The 27,367-nt window shown below is 38.0% G+C and overlaps 1 protein-coding gene across 6 annotated transcripts in view; it reads right to left on the bottom strand.

The window, feature by feature from the left end:
• The window catches only part of UHRF1BP1L (UHRF1 binding protein 1 like), a 47,092-nt gene that overhangs the window by 19,433 nt on the left and 292 nt on the right, over positions 1-27,367 (bottom strand). For 4 of the 6 annotated variants that reach the window (XM_042468085.1, XM_042468084.1, XM_042468080.1 and 1 more), the window contains exons 2-11: positions 16,524-16,686; positions 15,857-15,895; positions 12,966-13,057; positions 10,872-11,061; positions 9,238-9,378; positions 7,913-8,083; positions 5,374-5,554; positions 3,223-3,306; positions 1,794-1,976; positions 757-875 (exon numbers count right to left, since the gene is read on the bottom strand). In XM_042468085.1, coding sequence (XP_042324019.1) covers positions 757-875; positions 1,794-1,976; positions 3,223-3,306; positions 5,374-5,554; positions 7,913-8,083; positions 9,238-9,378; positions 10,872-11,061; positions 12,966-13,057; positions 15,857-15,895; positions 16,524-16,686 — 1,363 coding nt within the window. Of the gene's footprint in view, positions 1-756; positions 876-1,793; positions 1,977-3,222; positions 3,307-5,373; positions 5,555-7,912; positions 8,084-9,237; positions 9,379-10,871; positions 11,062-12,965; positions 13,058-15,814; positions 15,909-16,523; positions 16,687-27,367 lie in introns of those variants that run through there. The other 2 variants (XM_042468082.1, XM_042468083.1) reach the window with 2 other exon arrangements.

Here is a 27,367-nt window from a genome sequence, read left to right as displayed (position 1 = left end):
CCCTCCCTCCCCCTAGCAATGTGGGGAGTAATGATCACAGTCACCAACATCTTCCCAAAACTGGCTGTTGTGTGCAGTTGGCTTCAAGAGACAGTTGGCAGCTGTGATTGCTCATTCCCACTCTTCCTCCCAGAAGGCGGCATTTGGCAATGTAGAGAACAGATCACACCACCATGGATTGCCAAAGCACTATCATGGGGGAAAAAGTGTGATAAAAAATTGTGCCAAATCAGGATGCTTCCATTCTTAATCTAGCACAATTGTGGCAAGACAGCATGCTGCTATGATAACATTCATAGTTTCAAAAACTACTATTTCTCAAAAATTATAAATAACTTAAAGTTCTAAATGTTAAGAGTCCTATGATCAAACAGCCAATTTGCTTAACAACGCTTTAATTTTTAGCAGCCTCTTTAATCATGAGGACAAATTATTTTAAATACCAAATGCAAAACACACATAATTAAGACCAAGTAGTCATAAGTCCAGATCTGGAAGCAGAAATCACAAACTTTATCCCAAATTATTACTTTTGCAAAATCTCTGCCATCTTTAATGGAAGTCATTTTTTTCATGGAAACATATACTGCACTAGAGCTACATCACAGCTGGCGAAATAAAGAAATATTTCTTAGTTTTAACATGAGGTTCTGTGCCTCAGAATCATTTGAACCATGAACTCTGTATCTGTCTTCTCAGTTAAATTAAGAAACAGGAAAAAAGATGGTAATTTCAGTAATTAATATTGAAATATACCTGATAAATATTAACATCTGCAAGTCTAACCACCACAGGACTACACATCAGTTTATCCTTTGGTTGCTGAGCTGGCACAGAGGAAGGACTGGTGACTCCTTTGGGTATCTGTTCCTTGCCTGTAAGAATCAAGGACATAAAACTAAAGAGTGGACAAAGTTTATCCTTAACTGAATTCTTTCTCTGCCCTTGTACTAGAAGACAGCCTGTAAAGCACGGGTGAGAATTCTATGGCCTCTCAGATGTGATTGAACTACAACTCCCAGTATTCATCAACATTTGCTATGCTGACCACAACAACTTGAAGGCTGCACAGTTGCTAGCTCTGCTGTAAAGTCTCTTTTGACTTGTATTTATTGCCAGTTATTGTAATTATGATTTTTTATGAGCCATGGAGTAATTTATTGCAGTGAGTATCCAGCTCTAACACCATTTTGGTAAGGCAAAAAGCACTGGCAATCTGAAATATGATATCATCTTATGCATTTTTTCCACTAACATGTTTTGATGTGTTTTTCCTTCTTTTTAAATGTTTTATTAAACACATGAAAACAATACATTTGTAATTATGATTTTTAACCACTAGTCTGCACTGTGAACCATCTAGAGAATGACTTGGTACCAGGTGACCTAAAGATAACCCTACTAAATAAAAATATGAAAAAGCCTATTAATTCATGAGTGTCAATGTTAAAATAATTTTCTGAAATATATATGACAACTGCTGTAATCTGAGCTTTTCCTTTTGCCAAATCCATATACCATAGATTTTTCAGTCCCAGTAGATTTTTTTCCAGTTGCTCTAATCACAAATTTGCTAAAATAAATTTTATACTCCCAAAAGGATTAATATTTATTGGATTAAATATTGTTAAATGTTAAGGAATAAAAAACCCAACTAAATAACTCTAGTCTAGTGCAAGTGAATCATTCCATCAAAGCAAGTACACCAGCTTAAAGTAACAGATTGTAACTTTTAGTAAAAGTCCTTCATTGTTCTCATCATAAAACAACAATAACTACAATAAGATACTTACCTACTTGTGTGTGCTGTGGAGATCCCTGAGGTGAGGATTTAGTGGGAGAATCTGTACCTTGATCCTTCACAGCCTGCTTAAGTAATTCAACATTGCTTTTGAACTCCTGTAATAATTCTTCTGCCCATCCACTTCTGGCTTTGGTGGCATCACTAAAATGCATCCAGTGGCTGCAGCTATCATCTATATGGCATTCAAATTAAGAACAATTCCATAAACATGTTACTAAGTATATAACATATTAACTATTTAGAATCATTTCAAAGTAATACTTGCGTGTTAGTTTGTAAATTAACTTCATTATACATGTACTGAAGGCAATAACAATACAATGAACATAAAAATAGTCCTGCTGGTTTAATGCAAAAGTGCAGATAATCCATCATCCTGTTTTCTACAGAGATCAATTAGATCCAGCTGGGAAGCCAACGAGATATGAAAGTCTGAATCCTATTGTAAAAGTAGACACACTGAATGTATGGAATTTACATATGTGTTGTCTTACACAGTTACCATTGATTCAGTGGGTCTTCTCTAACTACAATTAACAATTGGATTTTGACCGAAAAACATTGCCCATTTCTGTTGTTGCTTGCCAGAAACTGGTTCTCCTTTTACATCATAGAAACCTTCCATTTTCTGATACAAGCAGCACCAAGCCAAGCAAAGGAAAGCTTTAACAGCTCAGAATGGAAAGTTTGATAGCTAAGGGCAATACCTCATTAATCATGCTCAAAATCTTAACTCCAATTAACAAATTAATTTTAATTTATATTAATAACTGAATAATGTTGCAGATCTTATTTTAATATAACTTTTCAGAGACTGATTGTGAATCAAAGTATCCAATCATGTTGTTTATCTGCTTTACGAATCGAATATTGCTATTTTGCGGAGTTACTGATAGGAATATGTAAGTGCTCAAAACACTCTAAAAATAATTTCAGAATGTATTTAAACAACTATTTCAAAAGCAGAACATATTTTGTGCACACTACTGAATCTACATTGTTCTAACTTCATTTTTACAATATCATTCATGTTATATGAACAGATGTGGAACAAACAGTTTGAAAGCATTAAGACCATAGATGGACATCTATTGGGGTTTGAAGGCACATTGGCTTTACAAGGGATCTTGCAGAGCCTCATCTCTTCAAAAAATATTTTGATTTCCAGGTAACTTCCTGTTAAAATAAAGGCTCCTCCTGGGCCTAAAATGGCCCAGAGAGGATAAAACATATGGCAAAATTGCTAGCCACAATATCTAAAGTGCATGGGGGGGACACATTGTTTTTAAAAAATAAATGGGAGGCAGTATGCAGTCAGTGGGGCCATACTTTCCCCACTAACCCCCACTATTCACATTAGAATAGTGAAATTTTTGTACAAATATGATCACGAAATGAAGCTCAGCTTTTATTCTTACCTGCTTTATGAAAAGGGTAGTAGTCTACAGTTAACTGACTAAAGGATAGCTGCATAGCACCTCCTGAAATTCGCCTGTTTGCATCTGTAAAATAACACAGGGTTCATCAATATGTGTGTGTCTCAAGCTGCTGCACTATAAAGACCTTGTCTGTCCACTGAAGGTTCATTCCTCTGTGTTGACTTGTAATGGAAATCCTCCTTTATTTGTTTTTTTCATGACCCTATCATCCCTCTTTAAGGGCATATTTTTGTTTTTAATTAAATATATTAATGATTTTTGCCATTCTCATAGTAAAACAGTTCTATATTTCTGGGCAACAGGACACATTCTGAGAACTTAAGTGCAATGTCACACAGAAGGAGAAATTGACACTGTTGGTTGTTTGGTACAGATCTCCATTTGCTTGAAGCCACACTAGCATGGTAGTGAACCAAAATCTGTTGAAGTTTTCTTCCTCTCCTTCAAAAATTCCAGTTTAGCTATTGGTCTATGTATACAAAGTGAGGAGAAGGTCAGAATTTTAATAGCCAGTGGCCAAAGGACCAGCATCGGCACCGAGTTTCCTCCATAGCAAAACCCCAGCTGTTCACAACTGACAACGATTCAGCATTTTCATTCAAAATTTTACTGTATATAGACATAGATCATTGCAAACATGAAAAGAAGAATACAATACAGTAAGGTTTCTATGTGGGAAAACACAAAACGCCGCTTTGATCTGAATTGGAAAAGCGGGATAGAAATAAACTATTATTATTATTATTATTATTATTATTATTATTATTATTATATTACATTACATTATATGGTATAAATCCTAATATACGTATACATGTCATATAAAAAAGTTAAAGAACAAACAAAAGTTTAAGAACAGATTAAACTTCTAAAAAGAAACTTCTTAGAAGTTTAAACTTTCCAGGGCATCAAACTTTCCTTCTATCAGATTTCACACTGATACAGGCTTTTCTTTCTGATTTTCTTTACTGTGATTGCCAACAGAGCAACACAGTAAAACATATACTCCCTCTCATCAGCTAACAAAAAAATTAACATTCTGAGTTGGCCAGCCACTACATTGCAAAACAAGCTGTTATAACAAACACTCTCTAGGGCCAGTATATACTGGAAAGCACAAACAGGTAATGCACTAAGTCTTCTACACCACCATTACTTCAAATACACAGTCTGTCAATTACAAGGGTGTGGATGTATCTACCCTCCAAGAAGGTAGTTGGTATTTCTAGGAAATTTAATTCTGTGAAAGCCCTCCTCATAGAGGGCCATTCAGGAAGAGACTGTCAAGGGATACCTACTTTTTTGGAAGCAGTTCTGACACATTTGGGAGTAAATTCTATTACATTCTCCTTTTTTTCTGTCATATTTGAAATTGAAAAACTGTACTTATTTGAGTAATAAGGAATAAGACGGGATACAGTATCATGTAAGTTTATGTTTTTCTTAACCAATTAGGTAAGAAGGCTTATTTCATCACAGTTTAGTAAGGTCAACAGTTTAAGTACCTAGAGCAGTGATGGCGAACCTTTTAGGGACGGAGTGCCCAAACTAAAACGCCTTTTGGCATTGAGTTTTAACTGATGCTGGGAACAGCATGTCCAGGGTGGGATTTCCACCCTCCAGGGGCAGGACTTCTGGGGTTGGACCTCTTCCCCCTGCCTTCCCAGGCCTTCAGCTGAAGGCCCAGGGCAGCCGAGGAGGAGGAGGAACAGGTGCACGTCCTTCCTCCTCCTCCTCCTCCTGCACCCTCCTGGGCCTTCAGCTGCCTCTCCAGAAGCAGCTGAAGGCCTGGGATGGCCAGGAGGAGGAGGAGGAACAGGCATGCAGCTGTTCCTTCTCTTCCCCACTCTCTGCGTGCCACAAAAAAATGGCCTCACGTGCCATCTCTGGATTCGCCATCATGGACCTAGAGTCTAATATTTCCACTCTTTTTTTCTGTTCACTTATTAGAAAAGATACATTTGCATCACACAGAACAGAGTAGTTTCTAAAACACTGTTATGAACCAATTAGGACTCAACAAGGATACTGCATAGGGACTAGTAAAATATAGCAGTCACTTTCCTAATAGGTATAACAAATGTCTGTAGAAACACTCAATAAAATGAAGAGAGCAAATAGAACTCTTACCCTTTTCTTTAGCATGAATATCATCACATATATGCAGATCCAAATGGGAAACTGCTAGATGGTAAGAGGTTTCCTTAACATCAAAATCATTGAATAGTTTCACAATTGCATCATTTTGATCACTAGCTGCTGAGGACTGTTGTGTTTTCACTTGCTGAGAACTGGATACAGGAGTAGAACTCTGGAAATATTCGAATACATAACTTTATATAAACCTTTTCCTTAGCATGAGTCTCAGCATAGAACAATGAAACATCTCTAAATTAAAATAATTTCAATAAATTCTTAAGACTTTCATGTTAAGTTAACTTTCATCTGCCTGGTCCAGGCCTCTGTGGTGGAGAAAAACTGCTGGACCTGATCCCCTTCCCCACAACCATTCCTTCTCCTTTTGTGTCGTGTCTTTTTAGATTGTAAGCCTGAGGGCAGGGAACCGTCTAACTAAAATACTGTATGTACAGTGCTGTGTAAATTTACAGCGCTTTATAAATAAAGGTTAATAATAATAATGTTAAGGAAAGTTTCAAATGTAGCATCTTGAATATGCCGTTTATCAAACGGGAGGCATTCTGTGCAGAAATAGGATTTAAAACACAAAAACCCCATAAGAAGACATGGAAAAGCACAATTGATTTTCAGACACATCAGGCTTAGCACAACATTAAATTGGCTAGAAAGCTGATAAAACATGATTCATTTTTGGGATTTTCCAGAAGTAAAAAGAATCACATTTTGTCTGCTTTCTAGCCGGGTTAATGTCGTGTTAATGCACCTTAACAGCGAAGTCATCTGAAAATCAATTGCGTTTTTGCATTTCATTTCTACTTTCTGTCCAGGTTAATGTTGGGTTAACCTGGATGTCATCTGATAATAAATCTCCTTTTGTGTGTGTGTGCGGGGGGGGGGGGGGTCACTTAAAAAAGTTTTTGCACAGGATCCCTCCCGTGTGATAAACTCCTATGCCTTTCCTTATTTAGTTTAAATTGGTGTATTACTTGCTATTCAAACCAGTTACGACATACAGATACTGTTGAAGTCAGTGTAGAACAAACATCATCCTAGCCAACCTCCAGATACAAGACAAGTATGAGAATCTTAACAAACTTCTTTTTCTAACAAAGGCTGCAATTGCACTGCAAAAATAATCCAGTTTGACACCACTTTAACTGTCATGGCTAAGTGCTATGGGATTCTGGGAATTGTAGTTTTATGAGAGATTTAGCCTTCTCTGTAAGAGAGCTCTGGTGCTACAACAAACCACAATTCCCAAAATTCCATGGCAGTTAAAGTGGTGTCAAACTGGATTATTTATGCAATGTGGATGCAGCCAAAGACTTTTGTAGCTATCTAAAAACTAGCAGCATTTAATTGGCATATGCTTTAGTGGAGATCCAGCATGGTGTAGATTTGAGTTAAACTAGTACTCTGGAGCCCAGGGTTTGAATCCCCACTCAGCTATGAAACCCACTGGGTGAACTTGGGCACATCATGCTCTTTGTCTTTGAGGAAGGCATGGAAAATCCCCTCTGAATAAATCTTGCCAGGAAAATCCTGTGGTAGGTCCACCTAAAGGTAATCATAAGTCAGAAATGATTTGACAGCCTGGCTAGTACTTGGAACACTGCCAAGGAATATCAGTTGCTGTACGCTATATAAAGGTTTTGTGGAGCTTAGGCCACTTCATCAAATATATAAGTGGGCTGGAGTTCATATCTTATACCAAATCAAATGTGTTAATCTTTAAGGTGCCCCAAGACTTGTTGTTTTTTGCTGTAAAAGACTAGCATGGGTATTTCCATAATATTGCAAATGTAAAAGCAATGTTTCAATGTTTCTAGTACTAAAATTCTATTTGAATATTGTAATAAATTGTAATAAGGGAGATGCAAAACTTCTGTCATAGTTAAAAATCAAGTACTGTACTACTGAGAACACAGTAAGTTATACATATACATAACATACATATTAAAATCCAAATTAAACTGCCGTACTCTAAAAACACAAATAAAACTAAATAGTTCAAAACTCTTCAATAATAGCACATAAAATTCAAACATTAATAAGTACAGCTTGTCCATGTAAAACCCTGAATATATATCAGACAGCCAGGTGCTGACAGGCTGTCTGAACAGAAAGATCTTTGTCTGAAGAGACTAGTCTCCCATGGAAAGAACATAATCTGTGGTTAGCCATTGAAAAGACCCTAATTTCTGTACTTACCTACTGGGCTATTGAAGGTGGTGAAGTAAAGAGAAGTACTCCTCCTGCAGACCACAAAGCCTAGGCAGACTTGCATAGGACAATACAGTATTTCAGACAGTCTGGGATCATGTTATGAAATTAATTCTGCCATTCATACTGTTTGGATACGATCCATACAGGCTTGGAAACAACCCAGTGACAGATTCAAAACTCTGAAACTAGTGGCATTTTTACACGATTGATTCAGTGGGACTTGAGTGTGCAAAGATAGGTGTGCCTTACTTGACAAAATCTGTAACCACAAATATTAATCAATAAGAATAACTGATCATCTTACCTGCGTGGGTTCAGAAGGTAGACTTTTCCTCTGTTCAGCTGATTTTTCTATTGCTTCACTAAGAGATTTAGCATACTGTACCATCGCTTTCAACTGGGAATCAGTCAAAACCCAGAGCAGGTCATCCAATATTAGAATCAGCTTGGATGCTATTACATTGCAATCCTTTAACTGTTGGTAGTAGGAAAAATGCAGTTTGAATATTGATAAGAATAAAAGTTTTGAGAATTAAGGTGAAAGCAGGATGAAAAGCAAGACTTCATAACATTGATTAGCAAATGAGACAGTGTTGCTAATAATTTGAACAAACCCAAATGCTTATTCAATAATTTCTGCATCTCTGTACCTCTTGAGAGGGATTTCATTTACAGTGTAGTAAAAGAACAGGAATGTATGAACTGCATAATTAAACATTACATTATTTCGTTGGGAACTTACTTTATCAGACACTCAGTTTATTTGTACAAAGACATTTCAGATCAAAATTTCATACTTCACATCTTGTTTAAATATATTTTAATTTTATTCATTTAAATTTATTTAAAGTGAAATAAATTTCACAACAGTGATCAAATGAACTAAGCATAAAGCAGTTGAGTAAATCAACAGAAAATAAGAATAAAAATAATAATCTTAGGATGTTACAATGACAGAAAATTGAATGGCAGCCACCACTTACTAGTACCAAATAGCCACTGGAAGGATATACTAAAGGGTGTATTTGACACCTTCATCTGCTGTGACAAGGACAATGATTCTTGTGTCAACAGTAAATTATTACAATTGCAGATTAATTTCATCAATAACCAATGTCTCAACAATTCAAAGAGCAAATGTATACAAAGAGTTCCACAAATTTTGACGAGGCAGGTTTTTAACTGTGATCTTCCACCAAGCACTGGAAATGCTACAAGTGGTGTTCTTGTAAGGGAAATTTTTGGAGGCCAAGCATGACGTCTGAACAAGACAGGAGAAATGAACCCCTGAAATGAGTCTGGGAAGATTTTATTCTTCCCTCAGCATGAAGTTTACAAGGTCCCCTGCCTTCCAGATTCTGGAGAAGGAGAAGGAATATAATCCAAACAGAAAGTATGCTCACATGGAAAAGCAGATTTGTTAATCCCTGCTTATACCAATACATTTTTAATTTTATGTATAGATAAATATATTTGAAAATTTAACTAACAAATCTGTCCATTCCATGTTGAATTATTTAGAGTAGAGTTATGTAAAACTGGGGCAGACTGTATGCATGTAATTTTTCTCCTGAATCACTTCATCACCATTATTAAGGAATATATAAAATTTCCACAATTCAATATTACCCTTCGTTTTAGTGTGACCCTGATTTTGGACTGATTGGTAATTAGACGAACTGGAGCACTCATGATTTCATGTTGACAGCTTTGTATTGCATCTGCTTCTATTCTGATCATCTGCCAGTTGATTTCTTTAAATGTTAATACCTAAAATAAAGTACACAAAAACTGATTTAAACAACACATATCCGGGAAATACAGTAAGGCACATTCAGCTCCTCTAGTTCCTAACTGATCTTTAGATTCCAACTAAACTGAGATTTGGCTTGTTAGTTTTCATATTTTAATGAGCATGTCCAAAGGAGAGCGACTAAAATGGTGAAGGGTCTGGAAACCATGCCCTGTGAGGAACGACTTAGGGAGCTGGGGATGTTCAGCCTGGAGAAGGTTAAGAGGTGATATGATACGATAGCCATGTTTAACTATTTGAAGGGATGTCATATTGAGGAAGGAGCAAGCTTGTTTTCTGCTGCTCCAGAGACTAGGACCCGGAGCAATGGATGCAAGCTACAGGAAAAGAGATTCCACCTCAACATTAGGAGGAACTTCCTGACAGTAAGGGTTGTCCGACAGTGGAACACACTCCCTGGGAGTGTAGTGGAATCTCCCTCCTTGGATGGCCATCTGTTGGGGATGCTTTGATTTGGATTTCCTGCATGGCAGGGGGTTGGACTGGATGGTCCTTGCAGTCTCTTCCAACTCTATTATTCTATGATTCTATTATTCTAATAAGTCAATACAACATATATTTACATCTTACCTGACCAAGAAAGAATAATTTCATTAAACAAAGTTAAAAGGCTTCAAATACTCAGTTTTAAAACTTTTTCATTATCACTATAATAGCTGGAAAAGTTAATGCATTTCTAATATTTACACGAAAACTATACAACTGCAATGCAAAATTGACATAACTTTTACTGGCATGTTTTCACTCTTTAAGCAACATTCAAGAGAACATGCAAGATTTGTAATGTTAGTTACAAATCCTTGATGATCAAACCTGATTTTAGAACATGTTCCAAGTAAGGATTTATTCCAAAAGAAAGACACTCTCATTTTCCTTCACAGTTCACCAAGACATTAACAATAACTCTCAATATGATAATTCTATCATAACAACTGGAGTATATGCATTCAGATATGCACACAGACAGATCTTGCAGACAACCACCCTATAAGGCATTTAAACCCCCTTTACTAGTGCTGTAGTTTTCAATACAATAACCAGGGTCCACAGAAAGTTCTCACCAACTAATTTAATTAACAAAATGCCTAATAGGCTAAAAATAATTTGTTTCCCAAAATAACATGAAGGGCATGCTAATTATGCTGCTATCATGTAAGCAAAAATCTTCAGGGATTCCAAATGACATGGCAGTATCCTCTGAATCAAGAGCAGCAGTACCACTTAGTAGTGTATTACATGTATAAAGGTGAGAGAGAGTCTCAATATGGCATGCTAATATTGAAAATATTCTAATATTAATGTCAAGATTCAAGGAAAAACTCGGTAAATACTATAGGTTAGACAAAGCTACTCTAGCATGGCAGAATCTGCAAAACATTGTAATACATGAAAATAAACCATAGAGGCAGAAAACAGAATATAATAGTTATAAATGGAAAGTACAGCTTACCTCTCCACGCTGGGATTCTTGTAATCGAGTAAATCTTAGATCACCATGTTCCCAGTTTGCATTTACACTATATATTCTCAGCTGGGAAAGTTCAAATGAAGCATTGAAAGCTTTTGCTCCAATTCGGATTATGATTGAATTTACAGAAACAGATATTCCTTCTACTACTTTTTCAGCAAAACCATATCCACTGGGGAAATAAAAAGCAGGCATTTCAGTCAGCACTTAAGTATACAGGTATGCAACACTTAACAACTATTAAATGTGAATACAGCATGTGCAATTTAACAAACAAATAAGCTAGTGTGGGACTAGTCCAACATTTATGACTAATAAAGGAACCTAAGTCCTCACAACACATAGAAAAGATTGAGAATTCCATCAAAGTCAACCTCCCCCTCTAATTTCTGGTTCAACAATTTACTCTGGAATGGAAGCACAACATTTGAAAAGGTAGGTAAGAACCATCATGGCAAGGAAGAACATGTCAAAAAGAGAACAATGTATAGGCAATTCAAGAGTAAAATACTGTAAACTAAAATGTTGCATATATTACTGCTTGTAATGGAATTTCAGGGGTGCGACAAAGATGGCTTGTGTCCTTGAGTGATGTGTCATGAGTCACCACTCATTTTTTTTCTGAATAAATTAGAATCTAATTGCTCAGTTTATATTTGCATTTTATGCACTGAGATTATTTTTTAAAGTTCTGTTTGTCCACCCGCAGTATTGTATGTGGTGCAAAAATTGAAAATTAGACCTCTGTATCTTCAAATGTGATGACACTTTTGTACAGACTGAGAACATTAATCAAACATTTCCTGGGTGTGTGGGGCATAGAAAAGGCTGGGAAAGGCTTATAGGAACATAATGTACTGAATAACTCAGTCTCTGAAAAAGCCACATGCTGACATAGCTTTTCATACACATTACCACCACTATGGACCTAAAAAGCCCTTTCTGCATGTGCTTGAAATGGAGTATGTGTACTAGGACTGCTGCTCTATCAAACAGAGAGCATTGTAAAATGTGTTTAGTATTCTCTTGAGTGTTGTAAGTGCACTCTGGAACTTGTGCAACAGAGTAACAGGAAGCTGGTTTTTCATCACAGCCATTACCTGTTTCACATGAAATACATATAGTTATTTTGTCATCCTTGGAAAGTTAAGAGCAGAGGTAGGGAAATTGCATTGTAAAGGCTATATTTGGTACCTAGACCCCTCTTTTACAGTCCGTAAAGCCACTCCCCATCACTAAAATCCCCCTGAGCTTCAGTTTTTGCATTTTGTTTTTAAAAGCCCCCGATCTGTACAAGCCTCCTTTCAAAACCCACCATCTCCTTTGAAATACCCTCTTTTTCTTCAATATCTCCTTCAAAATGGTGACAAGAGGTGACACACTGTCACTTCTGGTTGGTATTTTGAAGCAGAAACAGAAGGAAAACAAGGTATTTTGGCATACTCAAGTGGGGGTGCAGCCTGTGGCATGACGGCAGGGTGGAAAACTAGCCCCATGCTGATGTCTATCCTCAATTTACAGAAGTAAATTGAAGTACAAAACACATGTTGACAGTTTTATTTAGTCACAATCATTTTCCAGGGGTTATGTTGACTGGGAAAGTTACGCCAGTGTTATAAAAATGGCTAGTCACTGCTGTGAGCTTTGTGTATAGTTTATTACACTGAGTTTTCTCCTTGTGATTATATATATGAGAATATATGCCAGAATATATATGACAACACGCATATGTTTTTCTAGATGTGGCTGGAATCCAACTCTCATAATATTTCGACATTGCTAATGTTGGCTATGACACAATATAAAGGGCCACAAGTTTCCCACTTCTGCTACTTAGAGAAAGAAACGTAGGAATAAGCAAAGCAACTAGACTGCATGTGTGAACTAGCCTGTGACCTCTTTCTACAAATCTAACTTCAAAATATAACATCTTGACTAGATCAGTAGTTAAACAGTATATATGAGTAATATTAATTAACAGAGAGAGTTATAATGTTTAGAGCATATTCAGCTCCTTTCCCAAATATACCTTTGCATACATCCCTTTACTTTTTATTGAAGTATTAAGAAACTAACCTTTGCCCTGAGGCGGTTGCTATTGGAGATGGTCCATTAGGGGCACGAGGTTCTTCACATGTACTCATTTCCATTATTACTTTATCCAATGACTTAGACATGCAAGAGAATTTTGGAACAGATGAAATGTTCTGAATTCAATAAGTGATTAAATTAAAACCATATCACAGAATTAAACCTTATAGTAAGAGTATTTGAGAAAAAATATCAAACATTTACAGGACTAATTTAGTTAGTATGCTGTACTTTAGGAGCACATCAACTGTTAATATTTCCAATTATTATTATAAATTGAGTTTACTACATGCCTGTTTTGGGGGGGAGGAGCTAACTATTATATATTAATTATCCAGATTTATGTAGCTGTGAAAACTCTATGAACTTCAGCACACATAAAAATGTTTAGATATGATAATCATCACTCAAAATCTGACTTATGATCTTTGTTCAGTCCCAATTTTTTAACTGTCTCAATAGAAGCAAATTCAGCTACCCTCTGTGGGCAGTAACTGAAAGTTCAAAGATTAACAGCATTCTCAGGCCAAAAGCCTTCCAGCATTCCTCATCTATTTTTAGATAACATGATTGGCTTACTAATATCCTTCTCTAAATAATATTGTTTGCCAAGAAAGTCATAATGACTAATGACATTAGGAGCAAAGATATATACAGTGAAAAGTAACATTAAACATCTATTTAGGCATAACTTATGCTTATTGCTTCCAAACATTCTAGTATAAAAACTGTCTATTCAAGATTAATTTTCTAGATGTTTAATATCACCCCTTTTTAAGGAAAAGCAAGATCTTGTTCCGCAGCTCAATTACATGTTACTCAACTACATTCCACAAATGCTGATAGTGTGATCAAAGTAAAAAAGTTAATGTGAAGTCGAAGGCTTTCCTGGCCGGCATCCATAGATTTTTGTGGGTTTTTCGGGCTACGTGGCCATGTTCTAGAAGAGTTTATTCCTGACATTTTGCCAGCATCTGTGACTGGCATCTTCAGAGAAAACCTCCACAAAAATCTATTAAAAAGTTAAGTTTGCAAAAGTATGCAAACAAAGCAAGGTATCTTAATTTAACATATAGTCAGCTCTCTGTATCCACAGAGTTTTTATCCATGGATTCAAGCATCCATGGCTTGAAAATATTTTTTAAAAATATATAAATTTAATAAAGCAAACCTTGATTTTCCCTTTTTATATATGGGACACCATTTTACTATCCATTGTATTTAATGGGATTTGAACATCTATGGATTTTGTTATCCATGAGGGTCCCTGGAGCCAAATCCCAGTGAATACCAAGGGCCCACTCTAATGAGCATAGTTTCTGATATGACCTTACCACATGGAACAAACTACTTTTCATAGTAATACTAGATATGTAAATTGGCTTTTGAAAATTTATACATAAGAAATACGATCTCTTTCGTTTGCTTCAACATTGTCATTGCTCAGATGGCCATCTGTCAGGAATGCTTTGATTGGGAGTTCCTGCATGGTAGGGGTTGGACTGGATGGCCCTTGTGGTCTCTTCCACCTCTATGATTCTATGATTCTATATGTGTGAAACCTAATTGAGCTGAACAATGATCACTCTCATTCTGAGTCATAGCATACATTTGAGAGTATTTTGTCAGTCTCTTGCCTAATTTTACACCCTGCATCACCAGAGAACTGAATCAGACTACTGTACTCAATATATCTTTTAAACTCCAGTGCTAATAAAGGAGCAATCTGGGAGTCAGTACGAGAAAGTTTGATCCAAACTCTATGTGGCTCGACAGACTACCCCTTTTGGCACCAGATCAGGGCCATGGCAACTCAAACTCCCAAAAGTGACTATAAATCAATTTCTAGTTTTCAAAATTTTGGGTAGTGTAGGGTTACGTTAAAAAGTGCAGCAGGCTCCTGTAACCTATGCAAAGAGTGAATTATTCTTAGTGAGTTTTAATAGAGGCAATTAATCCTTTTCATCCACAAAAGGGGTGGCTTGAAGGTTTAAAGGCAGGGGTAGGCAAGCTTTTTGAGCTGGGGGCCGGGTTGCTGTCCCTCAGACAACTGGGGGCCGAAGCCAAAAATTAAATAATTATTTTTTTAAAAAAAAATTAATTAAATAAATAAACCAGGACCAATGTAGGACAAAATTTTCAAATGGAGGACATTTTTTCAAATAAATGGAGGGCACGCAAAAAAATTTGCTGATTTTTAAAATATGTTAATATAAATGCATGTTTTGGAGGCTTCTATAGACAATTACAGCCCTTGCCTGCCTCCTCCTGATAGGCCAAAGGCCCCATGCCCTCACGCGAGAGGCCAAAGGCTCCGGCGGCAATCGGCAGCAGGACCGGGCGGGGGCCGGTCCCAAAGCCTTGCCGGGCCGCATCCGGCCCGCGGGCCGCAGGTTGCCTACCCCTGGTTTAAAGGGCTGCCAAATACAGCCTTGGGGATTCATGTGGTCCCACAGCCACAATTTGCCCACTTCTAGGTTAGATCTGGGATTCTTGTCCCCACTAAACTACAAAACTCATTTGGCCTTGGGTCAGTCTCTGTCTTGTAGCCTAAATGTTTTCACAAGGTTGTTGTGAGGATAAAGTGGGAGCAGGAGAGTCATGTATACTGCCTTGAGCACACTGAAGAAAAATGGGTTTTATGTGCAATTATTAAATAATAAAATAAAAATAAAGCAAGTCTAGAGGCCCTCATATAGTGTCTCTACTTTCAGGTTCTTCAGTTATGCTTTTGAACACCACTCCTTTTTTAAAGTATTAACTATACAAAAAAATGTTCTCCTCTCTCATATTATCCCTTAATATACTGCAAAAAAAATTACAAAGCTATATACCCTGAAATATAGTTATTCTGGGAACTTGGATTCCAAACTCACCAAACATATTGGATGTGTTTTCAATTTTGTCCATGGTATCTATAAGAGAAAACTAATATGAAATCATTATAGAAAATATGCCTGGACAAATATCTGAACCAGGCATGACATTTGATTTTACATACATCAATGCATCCTAAAATAAAATCTCATTTCTACTATTCTACAATTCTTAAAACAGTTTATTAATAGATATTATAGCTTATGTTTGTATATAACCACCATTCTCTTCTAAATGGATGGTGGCCACATGGCCCAACATTCAATAAACTGCAACCTCAGGCATAGGAAAAGGAAATAACAAATGAAAAGTACCCTGCCACCCCCAAAAGAAGGCACAGTGAGTTATACAGAATTTTTTTGGCTACAACCAAAAGAAAATCCCTGAAAAAAGCAGGGATTTGCCTCATAAGCAAAAGTTTTAAAACGATTAAATAAGGACAATTCTTAATTTACTAAAAACAAATTTTTACAGCAGTGGACATACAAATATATGTATTCATAAAAAATTAAGAAGCACTTATTGTAACTATAGTTTTCTTCTTCACACTCTGGTGAGACTAACATTTTTTAAATTTCAAATAATTTTTAAAAATTATTTTAAAGAGAAAATGGAGATAAAATTTGTCTTTATTCCTCCTCCAGAATAATAATACTGTATACTTACCCTAATAGATGCCTTATTGCAACAGACCTTATTGATGGCAAGCCAGGTAGGAAGATCCAGCATATTCTGAAGCACTTCTTCATCAAGCTCTAAATTGGTTAGCTGACCTTCTCCTTTTAGGGTGCTTAGGTTGATTTTGTCAGGTGACAAGTTTTTTGTGAACCTAAAATAGAACACATTAACTCAGGAGTTGCTTCAACACAAAGCCATTACTAGTGTTAAAACTGATGAAAATATTTACAAAAATAATGAAATTTTCTTTACCAAACTTAATTTTATGTTTACAGTCAGCAAATGGGCTCTGATTGTATAGATTAAATATTAAAATATTATTGTATTATTACATATGCACATTATTATAACTTTTATTTTGTCTTCTCCTTCATGCTCAGCGCTTTTTACATTTTCCAACTTCACAACAACCCTGTTTATGCTAAGTATGTGTAAATGGGTCATTGCTCCAGAGCCTGAGTTTCATAGATGAGTGAGGATTTTAACGTGGTTCTACCTGATCTTGTCCGAATCTCTGGCCTTTGCCATTGGTGACAACCTGTGTTCTTATTAACCAAGTTAAAGCAGACACCTTTGACCTCTGCTGTTATGTTTTCCCCATCTGCTGGAAAACTAGATGGCAATTTTCCATCACTCCTTCCTTTACAAACAGATGATACTACAGTGTAGTAAGAAGGTAAATCACAGTATTTGTAATCAAATTCAAAGCAGTAAATATACAATCAAAATCAAAATTCTACTCCCAAACTCCACACTGAGTCAGATTCTGCTCTCTGGATGTACATTTTATAGAGATACCATTTCATACATATACAACATCCTACTTGTTCATAGTCCAGGGGATTAAATTTCCTGCATTTGCAAAACTCTCTCTGCTTTTTTCACAGCCAAAGGGAAATTATCCAGTTTCCTTTCAGATTGTTTCAGCTTTCTGGGGGAAAAAAACTTTCCCCAGCAATCTCTCATTACTGAGGTCCATGGTCTACAGTAATCCTTCTACTGCTTTGCTGCTTTGTCATCCTCAAGAGCTGTCAATACTAAACTGGTTTCTTTTAAAGAAGGAAAGAGATTATAGGAATCCACTCTATTAGAAAGGAACATTGAACAGGAAGTTATTTCACTAATGATTTATCAGCATGGATTGGAATAATTTTTTAAATTGCATTTACAGTATTTCTGTATCATATTCCAGCCTATACAAAGGCTCCTAAAATGATGATTCACAGATGGAATGACATCACTGAAAAGGCATTCTTGCTTGCAGCCAATCTCCCATCCTTTTGGCAGAGATACCAGAAGGAAAATCTCAGATGACCTTAAGTTTTGAATAGGTACCGTAAGTATGAATCGAAATAGTCTTACAGAAACCTAGGGGCTAGGGCTCAAGGCATTCTGAGCTTTAAAGGTTAAAACCAGATTTCTGAACTGGGCTTGTAAACGGGCAAGCAGCCCATGCAAATTATGAAGGGCTGAAATGAGAGGACAAAAAATAACAGTTAATATCAATACAGACACAAAGTAAACACAAAGATTATCAAAACTATGATTTATAGAAGGGTGATCTACTAAGACTACAGGAATCCTGGAGATATTTTGTCCTCTAAACTCATTGCTATGGAAATTCAGGCTATTAATGATACTAGTCATGACGGCTATATTATCTTAATCAGAAATATCCATCTGAATATCAGTTGCTGGGCCCATGAGCAGCCCAGTATTATTGCCGTCATATCAGCTTGTGAACTTTACTTTAGCAATTTGTTGGCCACTATGCAAATAGAATTTCAGATGATTTATTTATTTTAAAAATAATCCTACTTATTACTTGTACTGCTAAAAGCTAATTCAGTGCTACTTAAAGGAATAAGTTAAGAAAGGCTTTTCATACAGAATAAGGGGCTGTACACATGGTCCCTAAAGGGCAGTGCGCCACCGCCTCTTTCCTAGCCAGATTTGGGCCATGGCAACCGCACGCCACAGGCCCCTATCCAGCCTTTCCAGGGCACAAAAAGTGGCTCCTTTTCACACCCCGGAAAAGGTGCGATAGCCATGGCTTAAAGGTGCTACTTTGGTGCTGCGCTGTATGGACGCAGCACCAGAGGACCACTATGGTGCCGCATGCCATGTGGAGCGGTACGTGGCATCACAGTGCTCTGGAGCACAGAGTAGGAAACCGAGCCAACACCGCCTCCTCTGAAAAAAAAACCAGACCAAATCTGCTCTTTTTCAGCTTCCAGTTCAGAATTGTAGTGGTGGCCTCGATTGGGGCCAGGTGCATGTCATCACCGTGGCCCCGTCATGAACAGCACCACTGTAGGCTCACCACAGTCCTTTTGGCCCATCTCTTTTGGACCTAAGTACTTAATAGATTAGTTTCCTTTCTATTATGTTTTTTGAAATATCAGTCTGAGAATATTAATATTCTTTAAAAAAACAAGCCCTAGTGTTCCTTCCAATGGGATACCACCAACAAATACCAGGTGCTGCTGGCTATATTTCAAAGGAAGGAACTGGCAAAAGCACCTCTGAATATCCCTTGCCTGAGAATACATTATGAAATTCATGGGGTTGCCATACGTCAAAGGCAGCTTGAGAGCACATACACACAACTACATATGCGTGAACACACAACATAATAAAGACCGAGCTGAAAGGCGTATCTAGTCTAGCATTCTCAAACACTGATAAACCTGAAAGGGAAAAAAATCAATTCAAAATCCAACTGTAATCAAAGTTTTTTTCCTGTGTAATAGCTTGAGACATGGGTAGTAAGCATGAAGCCCTCCCAAACTTTCTGGACTGAAACTCCCAGTATTTTTCACTGTGCTAGGCAGGGCTGCCTGAAATTGCACTCCAATATCCCACACTTGGTTTAGAACTTATAGATTGCCACCACGTATAACCACTGTCTGCCTGCACAACTTCTTATAGGGTACAGAATTAAAAGATTTGATTCCTGTAGCATAATTCAAATTCTAATGTGAAAGGATAAAATACAACATCTGCTTTAGGACACCTCTCATAATTTACATACAATTAGCATCTTTTAGATGCATTATTTTAACCTACAGTCTATTTCCCAACTGCTACAAATAAAATCAGGTCTTGGATTATTTTTCCTGAACTTTTCTAGCTTTTCACATCTCTATCTGTTCATAATCCTTCCCCCCGCCCCCGCATTTTATACAACTTATCTCTTGCTAGTCACCTTAAGACTTGTGTGCTCTGAGTGAAGTCCAAAATAAAAAAGCCCACTACTAGAAGCTCACATCATCAGCAATAGCCGCAAGAGTAGAATAGTCTGTATTTTGCAATGTTTACCTTAGCATTTTAAAATTTGAAAAAAGGTTTGGACAGGGAGTCTGCTGCAAATGTTGGCATTAGATTTGTCGTCTATCCCTTGCATAAAGAGACAGTATGGAAGACAGTCAGGCATATGTGTGCCTATGCTTTCAAGTCACTTGTCGACTTATGGCAACTCCATCAGTTTCATAGGGTCTTCTTAGGTAAGGAATATTCAGGGATGGGTTTGCCTGCTCCTTCCTCTGGCATGCAGCCTGTAGCAGCTGGGATACGTTGGCGGTTTCCCATCCAAACACTAACCAGGGCTGACTGCTTAACTTCCAAAGTAAGACAGGATCTGGTGCCTAGACAGGCAGGAGCATACCTCATTTATGTAAGCACAGAGAAAATAAGAACACCAGCAGTTTCTCTACCATCTCCTCTGATGAAACTCCTGCTGTTTCCTACCAACTCAAAAAGGAGCCCTCTGAGGTAAACAGCTGTATGGTGCCAAGTATGCCACTTGCCATAGGATATTCACATATAATGAGTAGACTTGTTGATGTCTCGGCAGAAAGGTAGCATAAAAATGTGATAAATAAAATATAAATAAGCTTTTCTGGGAGGCAACAATTTCTGTCTTGATGCATATTGAGCACTAGCTCATTATAGCAATCTTAATAGGTTATTCCAGCATCTCTGAAGTTAAGATTATTGTTCCTCTACTTCTCACACTCTGATGATCTTTCACATACTTTATCCATTAACCTGAAGCCACAAATGTCTTTCCTTATATGCTAGATAAAAGATACTCAGTATACTCTTCCTTCAGAGAACATTGAGAAAAATAAAGCAGTGCTAAAGTTACTGGAAATAATATTTAAGTACCCATTGAAAAAGTGTGACACGTAGAAAGTAAACTATTCGACAAATGCATGGAAGTAGGCTCAAGTCTACGATAGCTCATGCTACCAACTTATCTCTTTCAGTTAGTCTCAAAGGTGCAACAAGATTTCTTTGCATACTTATTTTCCGGCTATGTTTTAGAAAATAAACTATGATATTTTTGGAGTACAAAATACATTGTTTCTCAGAATAGTTAATAAACTTAAAAATTTTCCATTGCACTATAAGAACAGGGGAGACAGCATAGTACAGCAATTTGAGTATTGGACAAGGATTCTAGAAGACTAGACTTCAAATCCCCACCGGATCATAGAAACTACTAGGTGATCTTGAGGAAATTGACACTTTTAGCCTATAGGAAGACAATGGCAAACCTTCTCTCTCAGTAGATCTTGCCAAAATAATCCTAGAATAGGGATTCAGCCTGTGGTCCACAGTACAAGGAAATACAGTGCGCTGCGCCATGCGCAGACGCATTTTATGCGGTTTCCAGCTCACGCAGAAGCCACGTGGGGAAAATAACAACGGCGCACATGCACCACGCCGCCACATGCACGTGCCCCATTATTTCCTATGGGGCTCAAGCATAGGCGGATTTTCCCTTACGCGGGAGGATCTGGAACGGATCCCCATGTAAGGAGAGGGCCCACTGTACCTATTTACTACGGACCACCTTATAATGTCAGAGCTCTGTTCATTTGGTTATTTAGACCATTGTTTATAGACTAAGATCCCCAAAGAACACTGTGTCCTATTCCTCATCACCCTGCAGAACACTCCATAGATCACTCATGCATGCAATGCCGTGAATTCATAGAACAAGCAACAAAATGTATTCCAGAAGATGGCCTAAAAAAATCAAATGTTCCGGAAAGCAACAGAATTAAGGCACAGATTACAAGGACACCTCTCTTCCTACTGCCTGCAGCTGGAATGATCAAAAGCAGTGGTCAAAATTCTTATCCCAACCATTCTTACACAATAGCATTATGGATTAGCACATGGAAAGGGGATGAGCAATTCTGTATGCTCTTAACACCTGAAATATAGCTATGCTTTTAGAAATGCAATAACACAGACCATTTCCCTAGTACTAAAGATCAACTAGATTACAGCGCATGATATATAGAGCCTATCACAGTGCACTGCATTACACGTAAACGTCAAAGCAGATAAAGAAAGGCTGAAAATAATTAATCTAGTATTGGCTGATGCTATCAAAACAGGGCATATGTAAGGTATGAAAGAAACACTACTTCCTAGGTGGCTATGCATAGGACAACAGCACAAGATACTTTTGTCCTTATAAAATCATGCTAAATTAAAAAGGGGAAAGTTCAAAAGACTGTAAGTCTGTGGGCAATGGCCATCTCAAAAACACTTCATTTTAAACCTGTTGAACTGCAAGATTTAACAATAATCAGTTTAGCAATTTAAAAGCCCATGGTAATGAATGTACCAATGTTATACCTTCTCTTACAGAACAATCTCATCAGTAACAATATAGGGAAGCAAAGCCATGTCAGACTCATAAAGGCAAGATGAAGTAGAAGCAATGATTTTGGTTTTCGTGTTCCTTTCCCCAGCCAGGTTTTTCCAAAAATCTGCCCATTTATTTCAGTTGTAAGGAACAAATCTATCACACTCTAGAACTGACAAAGCTTTGCCCATGTTTTGAAAGTGTATCTGAGGATCAAGAGTCCTTGGCCTGTCCCACAATGGCCCTTTCTCCTTCTGTACTTGCATCTTAAGCAGAACATTAGGCTAGTTCGAATTAATTGGGAAACATCTCTTGATCACTTCAGAGCAAAAACTGAATCACTGTTGCAGGTTAAGTCTCCCTCATCCAGATTTCTGAAATCTATATCCAAAGTTGTTTACATGGGTGGCTGAAACAGTGACACTTTTGATTTCTGATGGTTCAGTATATACAAACTTTGTTTCATACACAAAATTATTAAAAACATTGTGCATTAAATTACCTTCAGGCTATGTGTATAAGGTGAATTTTATGTTTAGATTTGGATCCCATCTCCACGGTATCTTATTATGTTTATGCAAATATTCCACAATACAAAGAACTCTGAAATCCATAACACATCTGGTCCCAAGCACTTTAGATAAGAAGGACCCAACCTATATTCACCTAACTTTCATAGAAACACCTTGGTTTCACAGGTAACCAAAGCGGGGATCACTTACTTTTTATTGATAGTCTACCTTGCTTCAATCATAGAATTAAAGGTGCTCAGGCAATTTTGCACACAGGCAAGCCTGCAAGATTGTTCTGTCATGTACCTGTAGATCATGCTCTAGGTTACAAACTTAACCAGGATGACTATAAAAATTTGCTATCTGCCACAATTATATTTATAATATTATCTATTAAAACTACTTGCTAGAAATAAAAATATACGTAAGCAGATGTTTTAGAAAACAATTTGAACAGGTAATGTATATAATATCATTGCATATTTTAAACATGCCAGTACACTTGCTAATGCTTATAGTTCATTTTTTGTCCTTTTTCTATCTTCTTGTCACCTTCAACTGAAATCCTGAACACACTTAACTGTATGAGCATGAGCGTGCATGAGTGTATATTTGTGTGTATATACGTGTGTGTGCATGTGTGTGTGTGTAATTGCATTGCCAATAACTCTTCTGTCAATGTACCTTTTAAAAAGCAACCATGGCCCGTTACAGACTGCCAAAATAAAGCTGCTTCGGGTCTCTTTGGAGGTATGCTATTTAAATGATGCATGGGTCCTAAGAGTCCGGAGGTCGCGCCAAAGCCACACTCCATTCCTAAGCACCGGAGTGAAGCTTTGGTGCAGCTTCTGGATTCTTCGGGTGCATGCATCATTTAAACAGCATACCTCCAAAGAGACCTGAAGCAGCTTTATTTTTGCAGTCTGTAACAGGCCCATATGTTTCATCACTCAAACTGATGATTTCACAATTTTTTATGAGACTGACATCCCTAGTTGCGAAGCCCAGGAATGATACATATTTCAAGATGACAGGAGTCAAAAACAATTTCACTAGACAACACAAATCTGTTGTCACTGAATGTGCGATCTTTAGATCCTATACATTTTTATAGAAAAGAGCTTACAACATTTCAAGGAAACTCAAGCCAAATTCCCTCAAGCAATTCTTCAAACAACTAGTCCCCAGCTACTAACATGCCAATCTCTGAATGAAGGAATGCTGGTCAAGAATATAACCACTTATAGTCTGTATGTAGGAATTTGAAGTCAGTGTGGTATAGTGGTTTGACCATTGGAATACAGCTCTGAAGAACAGGGTTCAAATCCCAGCTCGGCCATGCAACCTACTCTGTGACCTTGGGCAAGTCACACTCTGTTAGCCTCAGAGGATGGCAATGCCAAACCTCCTCTGATGAAACCTGCCAAGAAAACCCCATGAGACAAGGTGGCCAGATGTCCTAATCACAAAGGAAGACAAGATATTGCAAAATGGAGAGGCTTCCAGAAAAATAGAGGACGTTACCAAATAAAAGCTAACAAACACTCATATTTGAATATAAATTCATGCTTCTTAGTTATGCTCAACATAGAGGATGTTGTGGAGTTCTTCCTGGAGAGACCGCTGAAATGGAGGGCATGTGCTGGAAAAGGAGGCGTCTGGTCACCCTGCTCCATGATAGAGTTGCCCATTGTCAGTCAGAACAAGATGTAGAACTTAGATTTGATTATATGTATTATTTATTTTTAAGCATAAATCATTCAGTATAAATTATGCTTTTTTGTGCAACTGTTCTAGTGTGAAAGTTATTTGTAGTTTATGCATGGGATTCTCACAGTTTTTGTACTTGTCCCATCATTCTGTCCCATCATTCTTTCGGGTGAGTGCTGCTTTGGCATTCCTGGATGCTGAGAAGAAAGCATGCTTTTATGATTATTTTTTTAAAAAAACCTTTCCTATCTTTTGGGTAATGTTTTGTTCTTTTAGGTTGCATACCATTTCTGGGAAAGTAAGGGACAGTATAGTATATTTTTATAAAGAGAGAGATGTGTAAATAAAATTGTTTATTTCTCTGGGTAATTCTGTTTGCTATCATGCATGCTCTGGTGACTTCTGGTGGCGCAACTAATTATTCTATGCGCACGCACAAAAATGCGACCCCCAAACCATCAACGGGATTTATATGCATCTGCATTCTATCCTCTTTCTCACTTTAGTAATGAGCCTCTAATGCAAAGGTCCCCAAACTGTGCCTTTTAAAAGAGATGTTGGACTTCAGCTCCCAGAAGCCTCGGCCATGTTGGCCAATAGTCTGGGATTCTAGGAGCTGAAGTCCAAAATCCCTTAAAGAGCACAGTTTGGAGACCTCTGTGTCTAATTGTGTCTTACTGTGTTCTGTGAGTGTGAAAATCATCTGCATATTTGCACGCTTTTGCACGATGCAGACATTTTAACCATTATCAGGACGGAGGTACATATGGTCCTTGTCCTCACACGGGAGGGAATCGGCCAAATCCCATGCAGAAATGGGATTTAAATTCACAAAAGCAGGATTGTTTTTAGACACATTGAGCTTTAATTTGCAATTAACCCGCACGGAAAGTGGACAAATCCCACAAAAGCAGGAGTGTTTTCAGATACATCTGGGCCACTGAGCATTAATCCGATATTAACCCACACAGAAAGTGGACAAAATCAGGAGCTTGTTTATTTCAGGATTTTCCTGAAATTAAAAAGCAGCCGGTTTTGTTCACTTTATGTGGAGTTTATCACATGGGGGCAAAGTGCAAAAACCCTGTGCAGAAACAGGATTTAAAAACCAGGAAAAAAACACAAAAGCGGGTAGTTTTTCACACACGGTGGGGTTAATTTGGCATTGACCCAATCAGAAAGTAGACAAAACTCACCCTTTTTTACTTTCAGGATTTTCCAAAATTAAAAAGAAATGGGTTTTGTCTTTTTCTGTTTGGGTTAATGTCACTTTAATTCTCATTAACACTAATGTCGTCTGAAAAACAACTGGCTTTTGCATGTTTTTTCTACTTTCTGTTTGGGTTAACTCTGAACGACGTCGGAAAAACTACCCGTTTTTGCGTTCCCCCCCCCCCCCCTTAAATCCAGTTTCTGCATGGCATTCGTCCCATGTGATAAACTCTTGTGTGGGTTAATGTCGGATTAATGCTCGATGCCCCCGATGTGTCTGAAAATGATCCCCGCTTTTGTTGGATATTCCCAGAATTTAAATACAGTTTCTGCATAGGATTGGGGCACTTAGGTCCAATCCACACTGCAGAAATCATACAGTTTGGGACTGCCTTAAACTGCCCTGGCTCAACACTCAGGACGTCTGGGAACTGTAGTTTTGTGAGACATTTAGCCTTCCCTGTCAGTGATGCCACAATAAACTGCAATTCCCAGGATTCCCTTGCACTGAGCCAGGGCAGTTAACGCAGTCTCAAACTGGATTATTTCTGCAGTGTGTTTTGGACCCTTGCTTCCTGTGTGATAAACTCCACCGATTCCTCTCCATGTCTAGAGGACTCTCTGAGGCGGGAAGAGAAGGAGAGAGGGCATGTTGAGTCACAACCACAGAAAGAGGTCCCTCCTCGCTGGCATGATGTTCAAGTTGCCAACACTTCATTTGTCATCCTCTCACAAATCTGGCCTCTCCAGCTGCAACACAACAATGTGCACAATGACATCATGCCAGGCGCCTCCTCTCTCTACCTCCCTCACACAACGTGTCACAAAAACACACGTTTACGCAACCCACCCACCCACTCCTGCTTTAGGCTCCTCAATTCTGGGCAGACAAACAGTGTCTTCCTGAGGCTTTAGGTTCCTTCAGCTGAAGGGAAAGGCTTCCTTCTTGGGACAAGACAGAGATGGAGAAGCCTAGGCCATCATTCTCCTCAGCTTTTCTCCTTCTCCTTCTTCTTGCAGCAATGCAGGACCTGTTTCAAAGCCAAACTGAAAACTGTTTCTCTCACACTCACCCCAAATAGATTTCAAAACGAGACACAGAGGCAAAAACCCCAAAAGCAGGGCAACCTCCATCAGGTGGAGGACAAATGGAGGACCTGGCCCAAAAGAAAGCTACTGACACTCATATAAGTCCATGATTCTTAGGTCCAAACTACACACACTGCAGGAATGATCCTTAATAAATATTAATAGCAGTCACTGGAGTGGGGCTCTTTCTCTCTCTTGTAAAGGAGGAGACGGACTTTGCAACCTTGAGGTCCAATCCACACAATGCAGAAACGACCCAGTTGGAGACTGCTTGGACTGCCCTGGCTCAGTGCCAGGGAATCCTGGGAATTGTAGTTCATTGTGGCACCAGACCCCCCCCCCCCTTTCTCTCTCTCTGACAGAGAAGGCTAAATCATTCACAGAAACCACCCTCCCTCTAGAATTCCCTAGCGCTGAGCCAGGGCAGCTAAAGCGGTCTCAAACTGGGATTATTCCTGCAGTGTGTTTGGGACCTTAAGCGCGGTTTGCAACGTGCATTGAGCCAATGCCCCCCCCCCCCAACAAATGGGGTACAGCCCTGGGATTATTATTAACCTTTATTTATAAAGCGCTGTAAGTTTACACAGCGCTGTACATCAATTTTTTAGTCAGACGGTTCCCTGCCCTCAACAACACACTTA

Source organism: Sceloporus undulatus, chromosome 5, assembly GCF_019175285.1.
Source record: "Sceloporus undulatus isolate JIND9_A2432 ecotype Alabama chromosome 5, SceUnd_v1.1, whole genome shotgun sequence".
NCBI classification, from domain to species: domain Eukaryota; kingdom Metazoa; phylum Chordata; class Lepidosauria; order Squamata; family Phrynosomatidae; genus Sceloporus; species Sceloporus undulatus.
Note: the sequence above shows the minus strand (reverse complement) of the source record. Positions and strands in the feature narration are given on the sequence as shown.